This window comes from Apium graveolens, chromosome 8, assembly GCF_009905375.1.
Source record: "Apium graveolens cultivar Ventura chromosome 8, ASM990537v1, whole genome shotgun sequence".
In the NCBI taxonomy this organism is placed as follows: Eukaryota; Viridiplantae; Streptophyta; class Magnoliopsida; order Apiales; family Apiaceae; genus Apium; species Apium graveolens.
The window spans coordinates 246864535-246885172 of record NC_133654.1 but is presented as its reverse complement, the minus strand read 5'-3'; the positions used below and the strand labels follow the sequence as shown (position 1 = coordinate 246885172).

General features: G+C 33.8%; 1 protein-coding gene across 3 annotated transcripts; it reads right to left on the bottom strand.

The window, feature by feature from the left end:
• Positions 1 to 252: 252 nt before the first annotated feature.
• On the bottom strand, positions 253 to 5872 carry LOC141676767 (DNA replication complex GINS protein PSF3-like). Of its 3 annotated transcripts, none has more exons than XM_074482477.1 (7): positions 5692 to 5871; positions 4725 to 4800; positions 4562 to 4633; positions 4375 to 4475; positions 4045 to 4137; positions 664 to 800; positions 254 to 589 (listed from the first exon to the last, which is right to left on the bottom strand). In XM_074482477.1, the coding sequence occupies exons 2-7, from the start codon at positions 4767 to 4769 to the stop codon at positions 480 to 482; spliced, it is 558 nt and encodes a 185-aa protein (XP_074338578.1). In that variant the 5' UTR covers positions 4770 to 4800; positions 5692 to 5871; the 3' UTR covers positions 254 to 479. The 3 variants fall into 3 exon arrangements, with proteins under 3 accessions (XP_074338579.1, XP_074338578.1, XP_074338577.1); XM_074482476.1 differs by having other exon boundaries at positions 4725 to 4803; positions 5692 to 5870; XM_074482478.1 differs by lacking the exon at positions 4045 to 4137 and having other exon boundaries at positions 253 to 589; positions 4725 to 4803; positions 5692 to 5872.
• Between the last annotated feature and the right edge of the window lie 14766 nt (positions 5873 to 20638).

The following is a 20638-nucleotide window of genomic DNA, read 5'->3' as shown; positions in this document are numbered from 1 at the left end:
ATGGCAAACATCAACATATAAGTTCCCTAATAATCAAATAACCAAATATACATTGAAAATTGGAAAATGATAGTTACACCAAATTTACTATTTTACAACCTTTTTTAATAATAAGACCCGGCGCCCACAAATTGAAACACATCCTGTCATGGCACATCACAGAAAAAATTTGGAAAATCAATTAGGGGTATCATCACTACTTTTTAAAATCTTCTCTTTTTATAAATTTATAAGTCCTAGATAATTCTTAATGTTTAGTCAAGATAACTCATATACTGCCATATAATTTTCTCCTTCACATAAATAAATCAAATTCATGTAACTGGCATAATAATCTTGCCGCGTGGGGAATGGTTTTACAAGCGAAGGCACTAAATTTCATGTAGCAATCAATCTTTTGCAATAAAATTGAAAGTTGAGGACTAAAAGCATAAATCTCTCTCAGCTGCTGGTGAGTAAACAAAATTCAAACTAATTATCTACTCAATAGGCTTTCTTTTTCTCCCAAGAACAGAGGCTTTCTCAAATCTTGGGCCGCCCATCCGCCACTTCTTAAATGCCACCGCAGAAGACTGAGCTGCCTTGTACACTTCATGGTGAAAATCCTTATGTTATTAAGATTAATTGAGAGAATTCTAAAACTAGATAAGCTTGGAATCTTACATTTGACTTCTTCTTCTGTTAGAAGGCTTAAGAATGTCGGAGCCACGGCAAATGCTGTATGAGCTTTGATCAATACTTCCTTGTACCTGGTTCTAAATGCAATTAAAAGAACAAGTCCTATGGTTTTGTCACCAACCCTGTCCATCGTCCATCACAAGAAGAAAATTCAGTCACAAACAAAGGCTCTCTGGGTGACAAACAATAAAAGTGAAATTAATATGTAAGCAACAAAAGTGGATACTAGCTTCATTTCCAAAACACAACACAGAAATTCAGGTGAATATACAACATGCTTCAGATATTATTAGATCTAATTAAAGAATACAATATAATGGTAAAATTTTGAGAAACAAAATGTTGTCTTTGACAAGTACAATTCAGTATATCTTAAAAGAAAATATCAAAACACAAGAGATGAAGCCTATTAGAAATTAAGTCAATAAGTCTTAAATTCAGATGCAGAGCGTCAGACCCGTGAAGCTGATCTTGGCTTCAAACACATGATGTGTATTTCTTATAAGTTGCTACATTACTTCTTCTTTCACACTGCTTCCCCAGTTACCATGGAATCCAGTAACATGTACAGTTTTTAATTAAGTATTTATCTTAAAAGAAAATATCACAACACAAGAGATGAAGCCTATCAGAAATTAAATCCATAAGTCTTAAATACAGAGAGCGTCGGACCCGTGAAGCATGACCTTGGATTTGAACACATGATGTGTATGCAATGCAACCCAACACTCTTAACAGCCAACCCATATTGATAACGTATAAACAACATCACTTAAAGGAGGGCAAAGAAGTAAAAACAGCTTAGGAAGAAGTCGTGCGGTGGCAAGAGAAACAGGATAAGTAAGATTAGAGAGAAACAGATAGAGAGAGGGGGGGTTAAAACTTTTTCACTAAAGTCTCTTTTGGGATCGGGTTCATCGTCCCCTAATCGTTGGTCTCAACCAGGCACAAACATCAATCTTAACAACCACCAAGCTCCACCATCCACGACGTCTGTCCTTCTTGTAGCCAAACTCTTAGGAGAAATAACGAGATTGACCGATAAGGAGTAACAATAGAGTCCCTCTGTTTTTTCTGATGCTTTGACTTTTGCACACATTTCAATGTGCTTTGACAGGGTAGTTAAAAAATATAATTTTTGAAATTTTCTTTTTGTGAATTAAAATGTATGTTGTCTATTTTTATTTACAAAAAAGTTAAATAAATAATATTTCTAACCAGTCAAAGCACATTGAAATGTGTGCAAAAGTCAAAACGTCAAATAAAAAAAACTGAGGGAGTAAAAGGGAGAGAGGGTTATGCTTTCATTGTTATGACAAGTGAGTTGCTGGTCACCGATGTCATCAAAAGGAATTAAGTGTCTTGTTTGCTCAAGAAGACCCGGAAGAATGTAAAAGAGTGCTATTAAGACCCGGAGGTGTTGATATTGTTGAAGATTTTTTGCCGTTTGAATTAGGCAATTCTGATGTAATTTTTGGAGTACAGTGGTTAGAAAAATTAGGGTCCGTAACTACTAATTGGTAATCTCATGTAATGAAATTTAAGGTGGACAATGAGCTCACGTTACTAAAAGGGGATCAATCATTGGACTTTCCAGAATATCACTTAAGGTCATGCTCGAAAGTTTCGAAAGGAAGGATGGGGTATTCTATTGGAACTTAATCACTTGGATTACAAGGATGAAGACGAACCTACTTCAAAACCAGTAACAACTCTGCTCCAGAGTCTTACACCCGGTTTTACAACAATTTCAAGGAGTTTTTGTTTCTCCCAACAGGGCTGCCACCACGCAGAAATCATGAACACACCATAGCACTTAAAGAAGGGAGTAACCCTGTAACCGTAAGACCTTACTGGTACCCACATTTTCATACAGATGATATTGAAAGGCTTGTCAGATTTATACTTGCATAAGGAATTATAAGGCTTTCGTGCAGCCTCTTTTTTAAGCCCGGTTCTACTAGTTAAAAAAAGAATGGCTTTTGGCGTTTTTGTGTAGACTATCATGCACTCAATAAAGGGAAAAAATATTCCAGTGAGCTACTAGATGAATTGAAAGGGAAAAAATGTTTAGCAAGTTAGACTTAAAAGCATGTTATCACTAAATAAGAGTTCGTCCCGAAGATGTCTACAAAACCGCTTTTCATTATGAGTTCCTTGGTCATGCCTTTCGGCTTGACAAATGCAACATCAACATTTCAATCTCTTATGAAGGAGGTATTTAAACTAACGCTTAGACGCTTCGTGCTTGTATATTTCGATGATATTTTGATATATAGCACGAGTAAGGTTGAACATGTGAAACATTTGACCTTGGTCTTGCAAAAGTTAGCAGAACATGAGTTGTACGCTAGTCTAAAAAAATGTGAATTTAGGAGGAAATATTTGCTTACTTGGGTCATGTATTGTCAGAACAAGGGGTGTCGGCTGATTTAAGTAGAGTGCAAACTATGTTTAACTGGCCATAGCCGTGGAATCTTAGAGAATTGAGGGGATACACGATAAGTAAGAGTAGAGAGAGACAGACAGAGAGAAAGAAAGGGGGGGGGGGTAAAACTTTTTCACTAACGTCTCTTTCGGGATCGAGTTCATCGTCCCCTAATCGTTGGTCTTAACTCTCAACCATGCAGAAACATCAATCTTAACAACCACCAAGCTCCACCATCCACGAGTTTGTCCTTCCTGTAGCCAAACCCTTAGGAGAAATAACGAGATTGACACAGTAAACCAATATATACACACTGTACATAGCACATACATGGACGTAGAAAATACTGTAACTGTAATGACATAATAAATATACCTATTAGAAATATGGCCACTAAGAGGATTGCTAATAAAATTTATAATACCCATTTCAATTTCCTTTACAAAACTTTACTCAAAGTTCACCATGTCAGCATAAACCAGCCGTTTTCATCAATGCTGATAAAATTTCATTTCTAGTTTTAAAGCACACTTAAGCACTGACGATCTCTCTATGTTATACTTGCATAAACTTATGGAAGCCTTCTACCTTCTTCCACCAACAACCAAAAATCTCATATCATTATCACAAGACCAAGAGAGATTATGGTAACTAAATACTCCCCCCCGTCCCACCCAATTCTTTACATTGAATATAATGTTTAAATTTTTATACAAAAAAAATATTAAAAAATAAATTATTGAACTATACTTAATAGTAGCCTTAAAATGCGTGTCAATCATGAGAAAAAAACTGTAAAGAAATGAGTGGGACGGAGGGAGTATTCTAGATGACCAGAGCTTTTAGGCAATAGTGACACGTTATAGCCTAACAATCTTTTAAACTTTTTTAAGTAATAGTTAAAAAAAATATGTGACATTTAATAAAAGAACACTAACAATGGTGCGATCTTGTATCCTAATTCATAGAAATATGGACAACGACTCCTTAAATCCACATGCGCAGCATCAGCATCAATTTCCTCGCGCGTTCTGGCAAAGAAAGAACAATTTAAATCCATTTCTATATAACCAATAAAAATAATCACATTTTCCACCCCGGACCCCTAGAGACATTAGACACAACTAGAATCCAGTAAATAATTGAGTTAGACACAACATAGACATTAGAACTAAGACACCCCATATAGCACACTAGTCTGGTATCTAATTAATATTATCAACAGTCAACAAATTTCAACATAAGTGTCACAGGATTGAAGCATTTACCTTTTATTGAAACATGGGGGAACATTAACTGTTACTGCTTGTCTCAAGTGCAGTTCTCGAGCAAGCCAAAACGGTAGCTCTAATTTTGAACCCGGTTCTACCTTTAAATCGAGAACCCCATCAATATCAAAATTGTGTGCGCGGAGGAATTAGTAGACTAAAAAAGCCTCGGAAGTCAGAGCTTTACCTTGTTTGTGTCGTCAGTAGAATCAAAGAGCCCAACTCCGTTCGTAGCCTCCCGGAAAATAGCAGGGACAAGCTGCATGCCAATGCAGAGAAGAGCACATTGAGTGACACCATTAAAAGAATTGATAACAAGAACTCTAGGAGAACGAACAGATAGGTCTAACCTCATCCTCAGCTAAAATATCATCAATGTCAAAGTATTTAGTCATTCTTGGATAACCTGTGCTTTCTTAGTCTGTCCTGCTGTGAAAAACATAATAAAAATTTATATATCAACAGTCAACAACAGCCAAATAACTAACAAACTTATAACCATATAGATACTGTTGGGGAGAGAGGGAGCCGACACAAAAGTAAATTCCACATTAATTTCCTTGCAGTTCAGAACCTCAAACATTACAACACATGAAAATTGGGTACTATAGATTAGCAAATTTTACTAGTATAAGGACCTAAGGTTCCAACCCTGACAAAGCCTCCTACGTCCTTTTAAATCAGTTTAAAGCTTTTGTGTACTTGCTCTGAAACCATAACAATGTACCTACCTAAACCAACAAATTGCCAGTTTGCCGCAATATTATGAGATTCTTAATTTCCAACCAATCCAGTTATATTTAAACTAAAACAATCCTATAAACGATAATGACCAGATCACAATTTTAGACTAAATTTTCAATTCAACCGGACTTAATCTAATTCAATTTTAAAAATATGCTCAAAACCCACAAACTCACATCTTCCGTAAACAAGCTTAGCCTAGCGGAAATCCCTCTTCCTTAATAACAAAAGGTCAAGGGTTCAAGCCTCACCGGAAACAAATGTGTGCGTGACTATTTAAATTTCTCGTAATTGACCTTATCCGTAAAACTTGATTTATATAAACAAAAAATTTCAACACTCCCCTAACACATAATTCTCGTGTCATCGCATTATAAACCTAGCAAACACATGTTAAATTAAGCTATAACATTACTCACAAGTAGCAATACACACATTAAAACAACAATTAAAAGTTAAAAAATTAGGTATTTCCAATTATAAATGTTTATGAAAGTTTATAATCTAATTTGAAGAAAAACAGAAGCAAAATTATAGAATTATGTGCAATAAATATTGGGAATGAATGAATACCTGATTGAAAATTGAAAGGGGGGAGATTTTGGTGCCCTAATATTTGCGGGTCAACAAGATTTAGGACGGGTCGGAAATAAAACCCGAGGTTTCTGTTTAGTGTGGGCGTTTTCGGTGCTACAAGGGAGCATTTGTTTTGCTAGAGCGGGAAAACAGAGGCGCTAAATCTTTTATGTCATTTTAAAATATTGACAAGTTCTGCTCAGTGTTTTCGACCTCATTCGATTTAACTTTTAAAATAAAGTACTTCCTCGGTCCTTACTATTTACACGTATTTCGAGATTTTAATAAAGTATGGTTTCATAATATTTTTTAAAAATAAATTTTGAATAAAAGTTTAAACATAAAATTTTTATTCAAAAAAAAAAATTAAAAAAATATTATGGAGTTATGGTTTAAATGCGCATTGAAAAGCGTGTCAAAAATTAATGTATAAAATTTAATGAGACAAAGAGAGTAATTTATTAAGTCACGCCTTCTAAACTAATTTTTTATTTTTTTATTTCTTATATGATTTTAGTCATTCTAAAATAATGAATAATAAATAAATATACCAAAATTAAGAACTTTTAAAAGTTGTTCTCTTGTTAAAAATATTTACTCCAATGAACCATTCTCTCATTATTCACAAATTTAATATTATAAAATTATCATAGTTAATAATCAATATACTTGTCTTCTCATTTAATAATATAAAAATTTGAGGCTCATAAAATATATTGAAGCAATACGAGAGGCGTCAACTCACCACCATTGTCTTCTCATTTATGGTATAATAATTTAAAAACTATTGAGATAGCATGTTTTTATGTACTTGTTTTTGTAAAAAATTAAAAAGAAAATTTTTAAAAAAATATAATATAAACAAATTTTTAGCATAATAGTAATATGGTAAGTTGATTTCAAAAATCTAAATGGATGATGGTGTGGGAACTTTAGTTGACTATTACGAATGATAATAAATATTTATATTAAGATAATAAGTTGATTCCAATAAAAAGTAGAAGTTTTAGGAGAATATTATGATTGTAAGTTGATTTTAAAAATTTTAATGGAAGATGATGTAGAAACTTTAGGAAAATATTACGAACGATGAAAGTATATTTAGGAAAATATAAGGTAATTGTAGGTTTTAATATTTATTAACTCAAAATTTTGAAAAAATAAAGAAAATAGAATGATACTCTTTGAGAGGCGCCTCCTAAAAGTCTACGTCTTCTCATTTATATATACTTGTCTTTGTAATATCTCATGGCTTAAAATTAAAAAAATATAGGAAAATATAATATAGTAAGTTATGAGGAGAAATGGTATTAAAAAAATTTAGGAGAATATTAAGATGATAAGTTAATTTAAAAAGAAAGTAGAGGTTTTAGAAAAATATATTACGAAGGTAAGTTAATTTCCAAAAATTTAATGTAAGGTGTTGTATAAAATTTAGGAGAATATTATGAACAACAACAATATATTAAAGAGTATATAAGGTAATTGTAGATTTTGATATTTATTAAATCAAAAAATTGAGAAAATTATAAAATTAGAATGAAATGATTTGAGAAGCGCCACCTAAACGTCTTCATTTTCTCCTTTACATAAGTATATTGATATTGAAAATTCGTCAATATTGTAACGTCAGGGCTGGATTTGGGGATTTTCAATGAATGAGGTGGTTTGGGCGACGTTAGAATATTTGTATTTGTGACTTCTCGCATCCAATCTATTCACTTGTAGGATTATATAATACGAGAATGTGAAATGATTCAAATCGAAAATTATTTTACTTTAGCATAAGAATCGCGACAAGTTGTGCTCTATCGTGTAGATTTTGTTGAATTATCTGATAGTATTTGATTTATAAAAAGGTCAACTTACAAACAATTGTCAATCCCAATCCCAAAACAAGGCCTGTAAGGTCCACATCGCATACAAGATCAAGGTGTACAAAGTAAACAAGGTCCATAAGATGTGAACATGTATGTGTAAGACAAAATGGAAAGGGACAAGACGATGCGCAAAACAAAACAGAAAGGGACAAGATATTAACATATGCAACAAATTTAATACAAGCACATGATCTGGACATCGGGACAAACACAACTGACACAAGATTGACATTGACCCCGACCTAAATCCTGATTTGTAGTATTATCCCCCCACATGGACAAGATATCATGTGTCTTTCACATGGCATGTGTAACAATCCAAATCTGGGGTCAAGATTTGGTGTCACTGAACAATCTTTACATAAAATAAAATAATAAATAAATAACCACTTAAATCCGGATCGTTTATAGGTTATGGTATGAAACAAGAATCTAGCCTTTTACAATTCACAACAACTACAATACAAGTTTAAATACCTTTATGCTAATGCCCTTGCCTTATTTTTTCTAACATCTTCGTTCTCTCGCAATGGAGATCTCTCTAACTCTTGTTGTCTATCACAAGCTATTCACATTTATCTTTTCCTGTTTCTGGAAGAAATAAAAATTACAAAATAAGAGTGAGCCAAAAATGCCCAGCAAGTATATAATTGAGTTTCAAGCATTAATATCAATGGAAAATTCCTGGACAAAATCTTTGAACAATTTTAAACAATTCTATTTATTTGAGTGAGTTGAGAGAATAAACGTTGGTTATTACCAGCCTTTAATTATAAATCCAAAAATGACAAGTGATTCCCAGATTCATTTCCTGAATCAGGGTTTTGTCCGGTTTTTGGAATCATAAAACTTTCGAGAGAGAATGTCGTTAATAGAGATCAACAGCAAATTAGACTGGACACTAGTTCGCACCTATATCATGCTGATCAGCCAGGATACAGTGCAGATCTATACCTACATGTATAGATCAAGTCGGGTACCCAGGCTCTACGACCCATCTCAAGGATCCGGTTATGTCCCGGTCCTTAGGATTAAGAACACTTAATCCCACACATCACTATCCAGCCCGTGGAGTATTTTGATGTCAAATTATTTTGATTTTAAAATATCTCAATTCAGGGTTCGCAAATAACCCGAAAGAATGGGTATTTGCTCGAGAGAGCAATCGATAATATAGGAACAATAATGAAAAGAACATGCATATTAATAGTAATTGCAGCGAAATATAAAACATTTAACTATTCTGAACTTAGAATAGGAATGAAGAAATAATTACAGTATTTTAAAAGAAAGTTCAGGAATACTTGCCTCGATAAGCTTTAACCACTATTACTGGTTGACTTTTGGATCGTCTTGAACGTTTGTCTTTATCGTCAAATCACTGTCATATTCTGGATACAATATCACCCTTCGTGTCATTCGATCGGAATCTTGTTGAGTCTAACAATTGACCACTAGGTTATTCTTAGTCCGACTTCACTTCTTGGGTCTTCCGACTAGGACCTACAGGGTTGAAATACCCTAGTTCAGATCATCGTTTCTCTTAACATAATACCACTATCGCTTCTACCCATACGATTTCATAACCCAACTCGTATTTATATGTATTATTGTAATACACATAGCAATTATGGTTCACATCTTCGAAACTCGGTTCAGTATTTGTTTTCAGAAAGTACGTATACTCGTTGGTTTGAAGATAGTAGGGTGATTATAAAATATTTTGTTACCGCACATAACTAGATTCGTATAACATAGTTATATACTTTCGTTCGACGTTTCCGATAATTGTAGGTTATGTTCCCGTATTTTCGGAATTAATTTCCCGAAAATCGGGCAGCGCTTCCTTTGTTTATCGACCTACTCGTCGGAGCAATTCGACGTCAATCCAATCACAATTCACAATTCCCAATCACCGTTACAATTCAATTATTAATTATTATTATCCGTATTTTTATGTTTTTATTCGTACTTTTCGTTTCGAAATTAATTTTATAACTAATTTTATTTATTTATAATTTAGGACTCCGAATTAATCATCATGGTCCGCCGACGGCGATAAAATTCGTCGGTACCCGTTAAATTCGGGTTTCCATACGAATTCCACTGATTTACAATTAATAATTTTTCCCGCATGTTTTTTTATTTCACGAATTCTTAATCAATTTATCTCCTGCAGAAAATAGGAATTGCAATTAATATAATTATTCAGTCAATCAACAAGAACACGCGCAACAGGTAACAAGGCACGCGCCAAGACACGCGCCAAGACACGCGAATAGACACACTTGCACAGTCACCGGAATCACAGAGATGGTCGGAAGCGGAAACAACTTAGCAACCGAGACACATAAACATACACAGAGATAGAGACACGCACGCACGCGAAAAAATACACACACGACGCGAGACACACACACAAAGATAAATACACATATACGAGGAATAGACTTGTAGTTAGGGGCACACATGCGCCACCACCTCACCGGAGCGGCGAAGGGCGACGGAACAATGGTGCTTACCAAGAACGAGCAGTCGAGAAGGAGAAGGGATCGAAGGAAAACGAGGAAAGAGAGGGAAGGTGAGAGAAATTGAGCGAATTGAATTGAAAAAAAATTGAAAGAGAGTGAGAGATAATCAGAGAGAGAAGGTGAGGTCGAGGGAGAAAGGTGGTGGTAAGGAACAGAGAGGGGGGCTATATATGGGGTTTTTTGTTTCTTTATTTTGTATTTTTTTTCGTTATTACCCCGATTCGGGTCGCACTTATCAATTTCAATAAACAATTTACGAGTAACAATAACTCGAAAATTTATCCAAACATATTTAAAACTTCTGGAGATAATTAAAACTAATCATCGTAAAAAAAATTATAATTTAAAAAAAATCATTTTTGAAATGCGCATTCAGATTCGCATTTTACAATTTAACGAATTAATGGGTGGGTGAATAGAAGCCAGAAAATTGTCGGGATAATTTTAAAATTCTCGAAATGTTTAAAAGTTAATAACATAAAATTTTTATGATTTTTGAAGTATTCTGGAATTAAATACAGATTTTACAATTAAATGAGATCAGAAAATTATTTAAAATTAAATAATCAATAAAATATTGATTTCTAAATTTTATAAACTCCTAAAATAATAAATAAAATTGTAAAACAACAAAAATAATTTTAGAAATAATTTTAGCATTTATGAGAATAAATATTCAATAAAATCATTTTAAGAACAAAATAATGTCATACAGTTCAATAATTAATTATACAAATAAGGTTCGTATCCAACAATTACACAAAATTAACAATAAAATAACATACAGCTAATAGACTCATCACATATTTTATTTGTTTAATAATTCGATAATTGCATTTACATATCAGATCCGAAAATAGGTTACTTAGCCGTTAAGTAACTAAAAAGACGATACGATTTTAATACCAGATTTGGATAATTATCAATATAGAGCTTCCTATAAAACATTTTATACGAAAATAAGATAATAATATTATCGATCTATAAAATGATTAGCGTATCAAAAATTTTATGTCGGGACTCGTACAGGTCAAACCGTACCCCGGATCGAAAAAGTCAAAACATGAAAAGTGTTCAGAATCATCAGATTAGGTTAGAAAGGAGTTTTCGGAAGAGTTTCGGGTTGTAAAAACGCAAAAACGGTTGAAGTGAGACGATTTCTGATTTCTTAAAAGTAATTTTATAATTACGTAAAAATAATCATTATTAATTCTATAAATTCTAAAAAAATCACATAACACTCCAAAAATTACCAGAAAAATACCAAAACTATCTATATTTTATTCTGGATAATTAAAGATTAAAATATCTAAATTTTATCAGAAATAAACATCCAAATATTAATATCAATTACTCCCTCTGTCCCTCCCATTTGTTTACACTTTCCTTTTTTGGATGTCCCTTCCAATTGTTTACATTTCAAAACTTTCCAAAAATGGTAAGGTTTTTATAAATTTTAAAATAACTACATCCACTATTTCTCTCCACTATACTCACTTTATACATATAATATTAATCGGTCCCACTACTTTACTCACTTTTTTAACTTTTCTCCACTATTTTATAATTTTTCTTAAACTCCGCGCCCCACCCAAATGTAAACATTTGGGAGGGACGGAGGGAGCACCAAAATTCATATAAAAATCACATAATAATTATTTATTGATAAAAGTAATTACATAATATTTCCCAGACGTTACATATTTTCCCCCTTAAAAGGATTATGTCCTCAGAATCATGCTAAGGAACATACTACGATATTTCTCGAGTATCTTACTTAAATTTCTTAGGACTCATCATTTTCACCATTACTCTACAATCTTTTGTCAATATCAACATTTATCAGTTGCTCATGCAACCTAGTTCAACTCTCCATTCTGTATATATGGAGCTAAATTACTCTTCATGGGTCATACCCATATGAACGTCTTATGAACTCGTTATACATGTGACTACAAGACCAACTCATTCACAATCATTCTATCTATCTCATTGTCTCACAAGACTAACTTAATTTATACTAACCTTCTTTTCTTTCCAATTCTAATAATTCGTGGTCATGAACGCCTCCCATTTTCCCTAGCTGTTCTATTTTACTTTCCATGTCTCTTTCTGTTCGATTAGCCTGACCTATGATCGTTTTCAATCGTATTCGAGAATCTTTAACCGGCCTCTTGTGCTTTTCATCCGTCTGCGCCCGATATACTGAGCTCATGGCGTCTGATGCTTCGAAATGTTCTAAATCTATTCAAAAACTAAAAATTAAAGGAAAATCTCGGCAATTGCATTTAACTCACCACTTAGTATACTTCAATTCCTTTTTAATCACTATCAACTATATTCATCCAGCGAGAAGCTCACAATACTCATTTTGTTGTCATATCAAATTAGATATCAATATGAACTTTGATGCTCACAATATTCCATACTGAAGTCAACATCAATCATCTATATTAATACCACATTTGATATCTAAGAACAAAGCAAGTATCAGTATAATCCAGAAGCTGGATCAAAACCTGTTCTCAATCTCTAACTTTTCCAATTCCTTTATCCAATTCCCAGCAATCTTAGTGACATTCACTCTTTCTTTTCTACTCTAAAAATCTGTCTCTAAATGGATCTTGCTTGGTTGGTAATTAACCATACTTCTGTAGCTCATAATCCATTATGACCAGAGTTCACACCTTTGAAGCCTAGAACGTAGTTGCTACTTTTCAACCCTCCGCAGGCATATCTTCTGACATTTAACTTGGTCTTCCTTAGTCCTTGAATGGGCGAGGATGTTATCAATAAATACAATTACATAATCCAAATACTCCTGATACATTATGTTCATTTAATCCCCAAACTTACCACTTCTGATAATCAATGCGTAACTTCATACCTCCATTCTCTTTTCCCATGATCACTTTTGTGCAAAGCGCGAAACACTTCTTATTTTATTATTCCTTCATTCCTCATTCCTGGAGTTTCTTTAACTCATCACTTTATCCCTATTGGGTCATATGATACAGGGCTTTTGACACCAACTCCACTCTGCGCAATAACCGACGAGAAATTTTTACTTCATTCCTCGAGGTAACCTTGGTAAATCATTTGTTCAAACCTTTGTGACTTCACTTTAATTCTAAAGAATTCCATCTTGAGATTCATTGTAACGTTCTTCCCTAACAGTTTGCCACTAATACCTTTGGTTAAATCCTTCGAATGAAATTCATATCTTCAATTGCCGGTGTTTTACTTCATATACCTATTAGTTCTGGCACAACTAACGTTCACAATTGGCTTATATCCTGGATCATTTTGTAAAATTTCTTTATCATCCTTTTGATTCCATTTCTTGTCTTAATTAGTTCTCCTTTCTCGTTGTTCATTATCTCTTTTAAACATAAGGAATTTATTCTTCTTTTTTTCTTGATAATATTATATGTTCATTATTAGATAAGCCATTTTTGAAGTTAATGTTGGATTTTTAACGCATCGGGGGCATGGCAAAACGCTTTTACACATACAAAATCCAAATAAAAGCATATAAATCGTGAATAAAAATTCGAGGGATCGAATCTAATCTTTTAAATTAAATTCGGAGACAACGATCAGAGATCCTTAGCAGTTGCTCCTCAAGTGTGAAACACTCCACCGGTATCCACCAAGAAAACGATGTTAAGGAGGAGGAAGGAGGTGGAGAGAATTGGGTTTTCCAAACTTTTTGGGTTTTCGGGTTTCGAGGTTGGTTCGAATAAAATATGGTCTATAATAGTGTATTTATAGGCAAAATTTTCAGCTGAAATTTTCCCATAAATATTATTATTATTATCCCATTTATTATTCTCATTAATAATTAAAACACCTTTTAATCATTAATCCTTTTTCCAAAACTTTAGAAATAATTCTCTCTCTTGATTTAATTTCCAAAAATTAAATCCTTTAATTAATAATATTAAGAACTTTTCTTAATTAATTTATAATCAATTAAATCTCATTCAATCAATTATTAAATTTGCCAATTAATTATTTATTTCACAAATAAATAATTATTTAGCCATTATTAATTAATTCCTCCGCCATTAAATCATTCTCTTTTTATGGTGTGACCCTGTAGGTTCAATATTAAGCCGGTAGTAGAAATAAATAATAATAAAACTATTTTATCATTATTTATATAAATTCTCTAATTTATTAAATATGATTAATTAATTAATCACATTTATTCTACATCGTGAGTGATGCTTCTCAACATATCGCGACTATTCAGATAATACGAATTCACTGCTTAGAATACCAAGAACCTGTCAGTGAATAGTTACCGTACAATAAACTCCTTCTACCCTACAATGTCCCGATTAAATATAAGGCATGGATCTCGTGTCAAGCCTATCTAATTCAATCACTTGCTTACCATTTACTATGCGTAGTTCTATGCAAATTAGAAACTCCTTTCTAATTTCATTTACTCTGGCCAGAGATTCCTGAACTAGCATAAGTGGATCAGGCTTGAACATTCGCTTCCTTCACTGGAAGGGGTAGATCCTTTATTGATCATACACTATCTTCGTGTACAAATTCCTATACCCAGAAGAGCCCTAATAATTATCCCTGAAGACTAAGAACTAAACCAAAGCATAGTTCAGTGTACACAAGATGACTATGATGACCTCAAGTCTAAGGATACTTGTACAACTATCACTAAGTGAACAACTGCTGACACGTGAGTGAACTCCATCAGTTGTTCAGTTGTGCGAGTCATGTTCAGTGAACTTATTCTATAATAAGCACCTACATACTAGCTATAGTGTCACCACACAAATGTCTATGAGAACAGATATCCATCATAATGAAGCAAGCATAGTATGTACCGATCTTTGCGGATTATTAATTACCAGTTAGTAATCCTATGACCAGGAACTATTTAAGTTTAGAGTTATCATCTTTTTAGGTCTCACTATTATGATCTCATCATAATCCATAAAAAACTTTACTCTAAACTATGGTATATCTTATTTAAACACTTAAATAGATAGAGCCCGTAATAAAAACAAAACAAGTCTTTTATTAAAATCAATGAAATCAAAACAGATTACATAAAGAGTTATTCCTAAATCCTAATACATGATTGGACTTAGGACATATTCCTTTCAATCTCCCACTTGTACTAAAGCCAATCACTCTGGTATCTAATACCCATCTTGTCTTTATGACGATCAAAGTGACTTTCATAAAGTAGCTTTGTGAGTGGGTCTGCTATGTTGTTATGTGTGTCAACTCTAATTCAATACAATACAAGAAATGTTACCGCGCTCCCACTAACCCTTTTGTAGACGCATGGTTCATCTGCATTTTTGATAAAATCAAACTCTTTGATTGTCTCATCAAAATGAATGTTCCATCTTTCGAGAAGCTTGCTTTAAACCACATATGGTTCGCAGTAGCTTACACACTAGGTTTTATTTCCCTTGGAAAGAAAACCATCTGGCTATTTGCCAGATCTCATAGTCGTAGTAAGCAGCAATCGCAAGCAAAATCCGAACTGATTATAACAGGGCTACAGGTAAAAGGGTTTCATCAAAGTCAATCCATTGCCTTTGTTTGAATCCTTTTGCCACAAGCCTGGCCTTATAGGTCTTCACCTGGCCATCTGCTCTAATCATTCTTTTGTATCCCGTATACATAGAATTCATTCCGGATTTCATGGCACTATGCCATTTCTCTGAGTCAACACTACTCATAGCCTCATTATAGGTCACAGGGTCATCATCATCAATGATCGACAACTCATTGTCATTCTCAATGACAAGGCCATATTACCTCTCAGGTTGGCGAGACACTCTCCCTGACCTATGAATGGGCTATTCCACAAAAGGTTGTTCAGTCAGAACAGGTGTTTCCACTCGATCTGTAGTAGTTTGTGCTTCTTGAACTTCATCAAGTTCAATTTTTCTCCCACTATTTCCATCAAGGATAAACTCCTTTTCCAAGAAGGTAGCATGTCTGGAGACAAACACCCGATGATCGGTGTAAAAGTAATACCCTAAAGTCTCTTTAGGATATCCCACAAAACTACATTTTACGGATCGATATTCCAGCTTATCTGGGTCAACTTTCTTGATATAAGATAGACATCCCCAAATCTTAACGTGTTTAAGACTCGGTTTCCTTTCTTTCCATATCTCATACAGAGTTTGAGGAACAGATTTGGAAGGCACCTTATTCAGTAAATATGCTGAGGTTTCCAATGCATAACCCCATAGGAATACTGGAAGATTTGCATAGCTCATCATGGACCGAACTATGTCTAACAAAGTTCGATTTCTCCTTTCAGATACTAATCTGGAGGAGTCCACTGGGAGACTATACCATTTACTTTGAGATAATCTAGAAACACTCCATTAAAGTATTCACCACCTCGATCTGATCAAAGAGATATAATACTATATTTGGTTGTCTCTCCACTTCATACTTATACTCTTTGAACTTTTCAAAGGCTTCAGACTTGTGTTTCATCAAACACATATCCGAATCTAGATCTATCATCTATGAAAGTACTGAAGTATGAAAATCCACCCATGGCTTGCGTAGACATTGGTCCACATACATCTGTGTGTACCATTCCTAGCAAATTTGCAGTCCTCTCTCCATGTCTATTAAATGGAGACTGCAGTGCCACTATGAAGTGAGATTTTCATCATCCCTTTTCTTTTATTAGTTTGTTCAATCTGAAGCAAATTATGTCACATATATATACAGACCATTATTTAAAGCACCACGTCCATAAAGAATATTATCTCTAAGAATAGAACATTCATTATTCTCAATAATAAATGAAAATCCAGCCAAGTCTAATATGGGAATAATATTCCTCACAATCGAGGAACAAAATAACAATTATTTAAAATAATAGTCTTGCCCGTAGGCATATGAATGAAATGATTCTACATCTTCAGCAGCAACTCTTGCTCCATTTCCATCAGTAGAATCACCTCCTTTTCCTCAAGAGTCCTACTTCTCCTTGGTCCCTGCAACAAATTGCAGATATGAGAACCACAGGCGGTATCTAATACCCAAGTAGAAATTTGATATAATGACATATTAACTTATATCATGAACATACCTGAATCAGAAGTGGTAGTCTCACTACCCTTCTTCTTCTTCAATTCTGCAAGGTAAACCTTGCAGTTCCTCTTCCAGTGCCCCACCTTGTTACAGTGAAAGCAAACAATTTACTCTCGGGGTCTTCAGCTTTTGGTGGAACCGGCGTTTTCTCACCTACCTTCTTCTTTTTGGAAGAGTTCCTCTTCCTTTTCTTAGGATTGGAACCTTCACCAATTAGAAGAACAGAACTCTTCTTAGGGGGAAAACTCGATTCCGCAGTCTTCAACATGTTATGGAGTTCAGGCAGGCTGACATCCAACTTATTCATGTGAAAGTTCACAACAAACTGCGAGAACGAACTCGGAAGCGATTGCAAGACCAGGTCTTGGCTCAGCTCCCCATCCATGACAAAACCAAGTTGTCCAAGACGTTCAATCAAATTGATCATCTTAAGTACATGGTCATTCACAGATGATCCCTCAGACATCCTACAACCGAACAGCTCCTTCGATATCTCATATCGAGCTGTCCTCCCCGCCACATCATACAACTCTTGTAGATGCATGAGGATAGTGTGATCATCCATATGCTCATGTTGCTTCTGTAGCTCAATGTTCATGGAAGCTAGCATGATGCATTGAGCAACATTTGCATCATCTATCCACTTACGATACACAACATGTTCATTATTATGTGCATCACTAGCAGGTTCAGTAGGCTTAGGTGAGTCAATCACGTATTCCAGCTTCTCAATCCTGAGAACAATTCTCAAGTTTTGAAGCCAGTCAGCATAATTAGGACCAGTCAATTTGTGAGCATCTAGTATGCTCCTAAGTGATAGTGCAGAAGACATAACGTACAAAGTAAATCTGTAAATGATAAACACATAACAACACTTAGCAAATATTCGATTTCATTTCAAAACACTATATGAATCGTGTCTTTATTCATAAGTGGCTCCCACTAGTTTTCTTAATTTATTCAACCCCCTACGTGAAAAATTAAGCATTCATAATGCTAGTGAGAATAGGGATCCTACATTCCATTACACAACCCCGGCTGTAGCACGAACCGCCATGCAATGTTCAATAGGCAGACAACTCTTGTCAATTACATCTCATGTTATTCCCTTATCAAACTTTAGCCTCTTGAATAATTGAGTCTCGGTTGTAGCACGACAAACTCAATATTCTAAGTCAAGTCTAACCCAACATTCCGTACAGTTGAATCAGTCCCCAAAGGCCCACGGCTGTAGCACGTACCGACCTTTAGATTCTTATTCAATGTACACATCTCTATGTAATAGACAAGTATTTCTTATTTCGAAATCAAAGCCCTCGGCTGTAGCACGAACCGACAATGATTCAAAAATAAGAACTACTTTTCTATCATGTTGGAAGGCTATGACCGACACAAGCCCGTTGTGTCATTGGCCAATTACTACTTGATATTATTTAATTTTAGAGGGATTATATTACGTTACAATCATAATCATATTATAAAGAGATTCTTCCTTTTAAATTAAATATTTCAAATCAATAATCAATAATCAGATGATTCCCAGATCGGGTGGAGCATTGTCAAGAGGCGTCACTTAATAACCCTTTCTTACAGATAGAAATCTGTTGTTGACAGAATCATCCTTTCTCTCATATCGAAAATTCATATTCAATTATGTGTTTAACAAACACAAGAATCTCATGATTGTATTCATAATATTATTCCTAAGGTTATGAAATAATTTCACCATACTAGGTTGTCTAACAAACGCCTTATGTTCATTTAAGTTCACCTAAATCTATCATCGCATGATAAACTAAGCATATATCACATATATCAACATGAATAAACATCAAGGTAGGCATGTTATATCATCTAGCACATTAGTCTAAGCATTATACATCTCTATGTATCATATGAAGCATTTAAAAGCAATTAAAAACAGTCAAAAACAGCTTTAAAACACTTCATGGAAATATAAACAGTTCAAAACTTTTATATAAACTAAAATTGATCACTCCATTAGATCCGTCTCGGAAAAACGAATCCAACGGTATATTGCACGCCCAAAACGGAGTTACGAAACTCCCAGAAAATCAATTTTAAAATCAACAGACGGGCTGTAACGCATTACAGGAACGCGTTACAAGCCCTGTAACGCATTCCGGTAAAGCGTTACACCCCTTTTAAGCCATTAAAGGATGTAACGCATTCCGTGAATGCGCCACAGGTGTGTAACGCATTCCCGGAATGCGTTACACCCCTATATTTTTTTTTTCTGCACCAGCCGCCGTGGCCTGCTACCTAGAAAACCGTGCATCTGACTTCTCTGACTTTGTACCTTTCCCGACAGCATACAAAAGCAAACAATACAACAGGTGCAGATATATATTTACAGCCATACAAACATATATATATAATATATATATATATATATATTTACTTATTAAATTACGAATTTTAATTGAAACAACTTCAAAAATTCATAATAAAAAATCTATACATCATAAAATTATGAAAAAAATACCCAGACGATCTACAACACTTGTAGAACCCAGATCAACATTCAAAATTATTTTGAGAAATGATTTCTCATCAGACAAAATTAATCCATAATATAACTTGTAAAAATCATAATTAATTCATACAAGCATATAAAATTCTGAAATTTTTACCACAGATCTATATGCATACAACCTATGCTCTGATACCATTGTTGGATTTTTAACGCAGCGGGGGCATGACAAAACGCTTTTACACATACAAAATCTAAATAATAGCATATAAATTGTGAATGAAAATTCGAGGGATCGAATCTAACCTTTTAAATTAAATTTGGAGACAACGATCAGAGATCCTTAGCAGTTGCTCCTCAAGTGTGAAACACTCCACCGGTATCCACCAAGAAAATGATATTAAGGAGGAGGAAGGAGGTGGAGAGAATTGGGTTTTCCAAACTTTTTGGGTTTTCGGGTTTCGAGGTTGGTTCGAATAAAATAGGGTCTATAATAGTGTATTTATAGGCAAAATTTTCAGCTGAAACTTTCCCATAAATATTATTATTATTATCCCATTTATTATTCTCATTAATAATTAAAACACCTTTTAATCATTAATCCTTTTTCCAAATACTTTAGAAATAATTCTCTCTCTTGATTTAATTTCCAAAAATTAAATCCTTTAATTAATAATATTAAGAACTTTTCTTAATTAATTTATAATCAATTAAATCTCATTCAATCAATTTTTAAATTTGCCAATTAATTATTTATTTCACAAATAAATAATTATTTAGCCATTATTAATTAATTCCTCCACCATTAAATCATTCTCTTTTTATGGTGTGACCCTGTAGGTTCAATATTAAGCCGGTAGTAGAAATAAATAATAATAAAACTATTTTATCATTATTTATATAAATTCTCTAATTTTATTAAATAT

Excerpts from the sequence above, each read along its gene's own strand:
- LOC141676767 (XM_074482477.1), bottom strand. The coding sequence starts at position 4,769 with ATGACTAAATACTTTGACATTGATGATATTTTAGCTGAGGATGAG. Across the intron at positions 4,634-4,724 it reads ATATTTTAGCTGAGGATGAG|CTTGTCCCTGCTATTTTCCG; the intron begins GTTAGACCTATC and ends ATTGGCATGCAG. Across the intron at positions 4,476-4,561 it reads CTACTGACGACACAAACAAG|GTAGAACCGGGTTCAAAATT; the intron begins GTAAAGCTCTGA and ends CTCGATTTAAAG.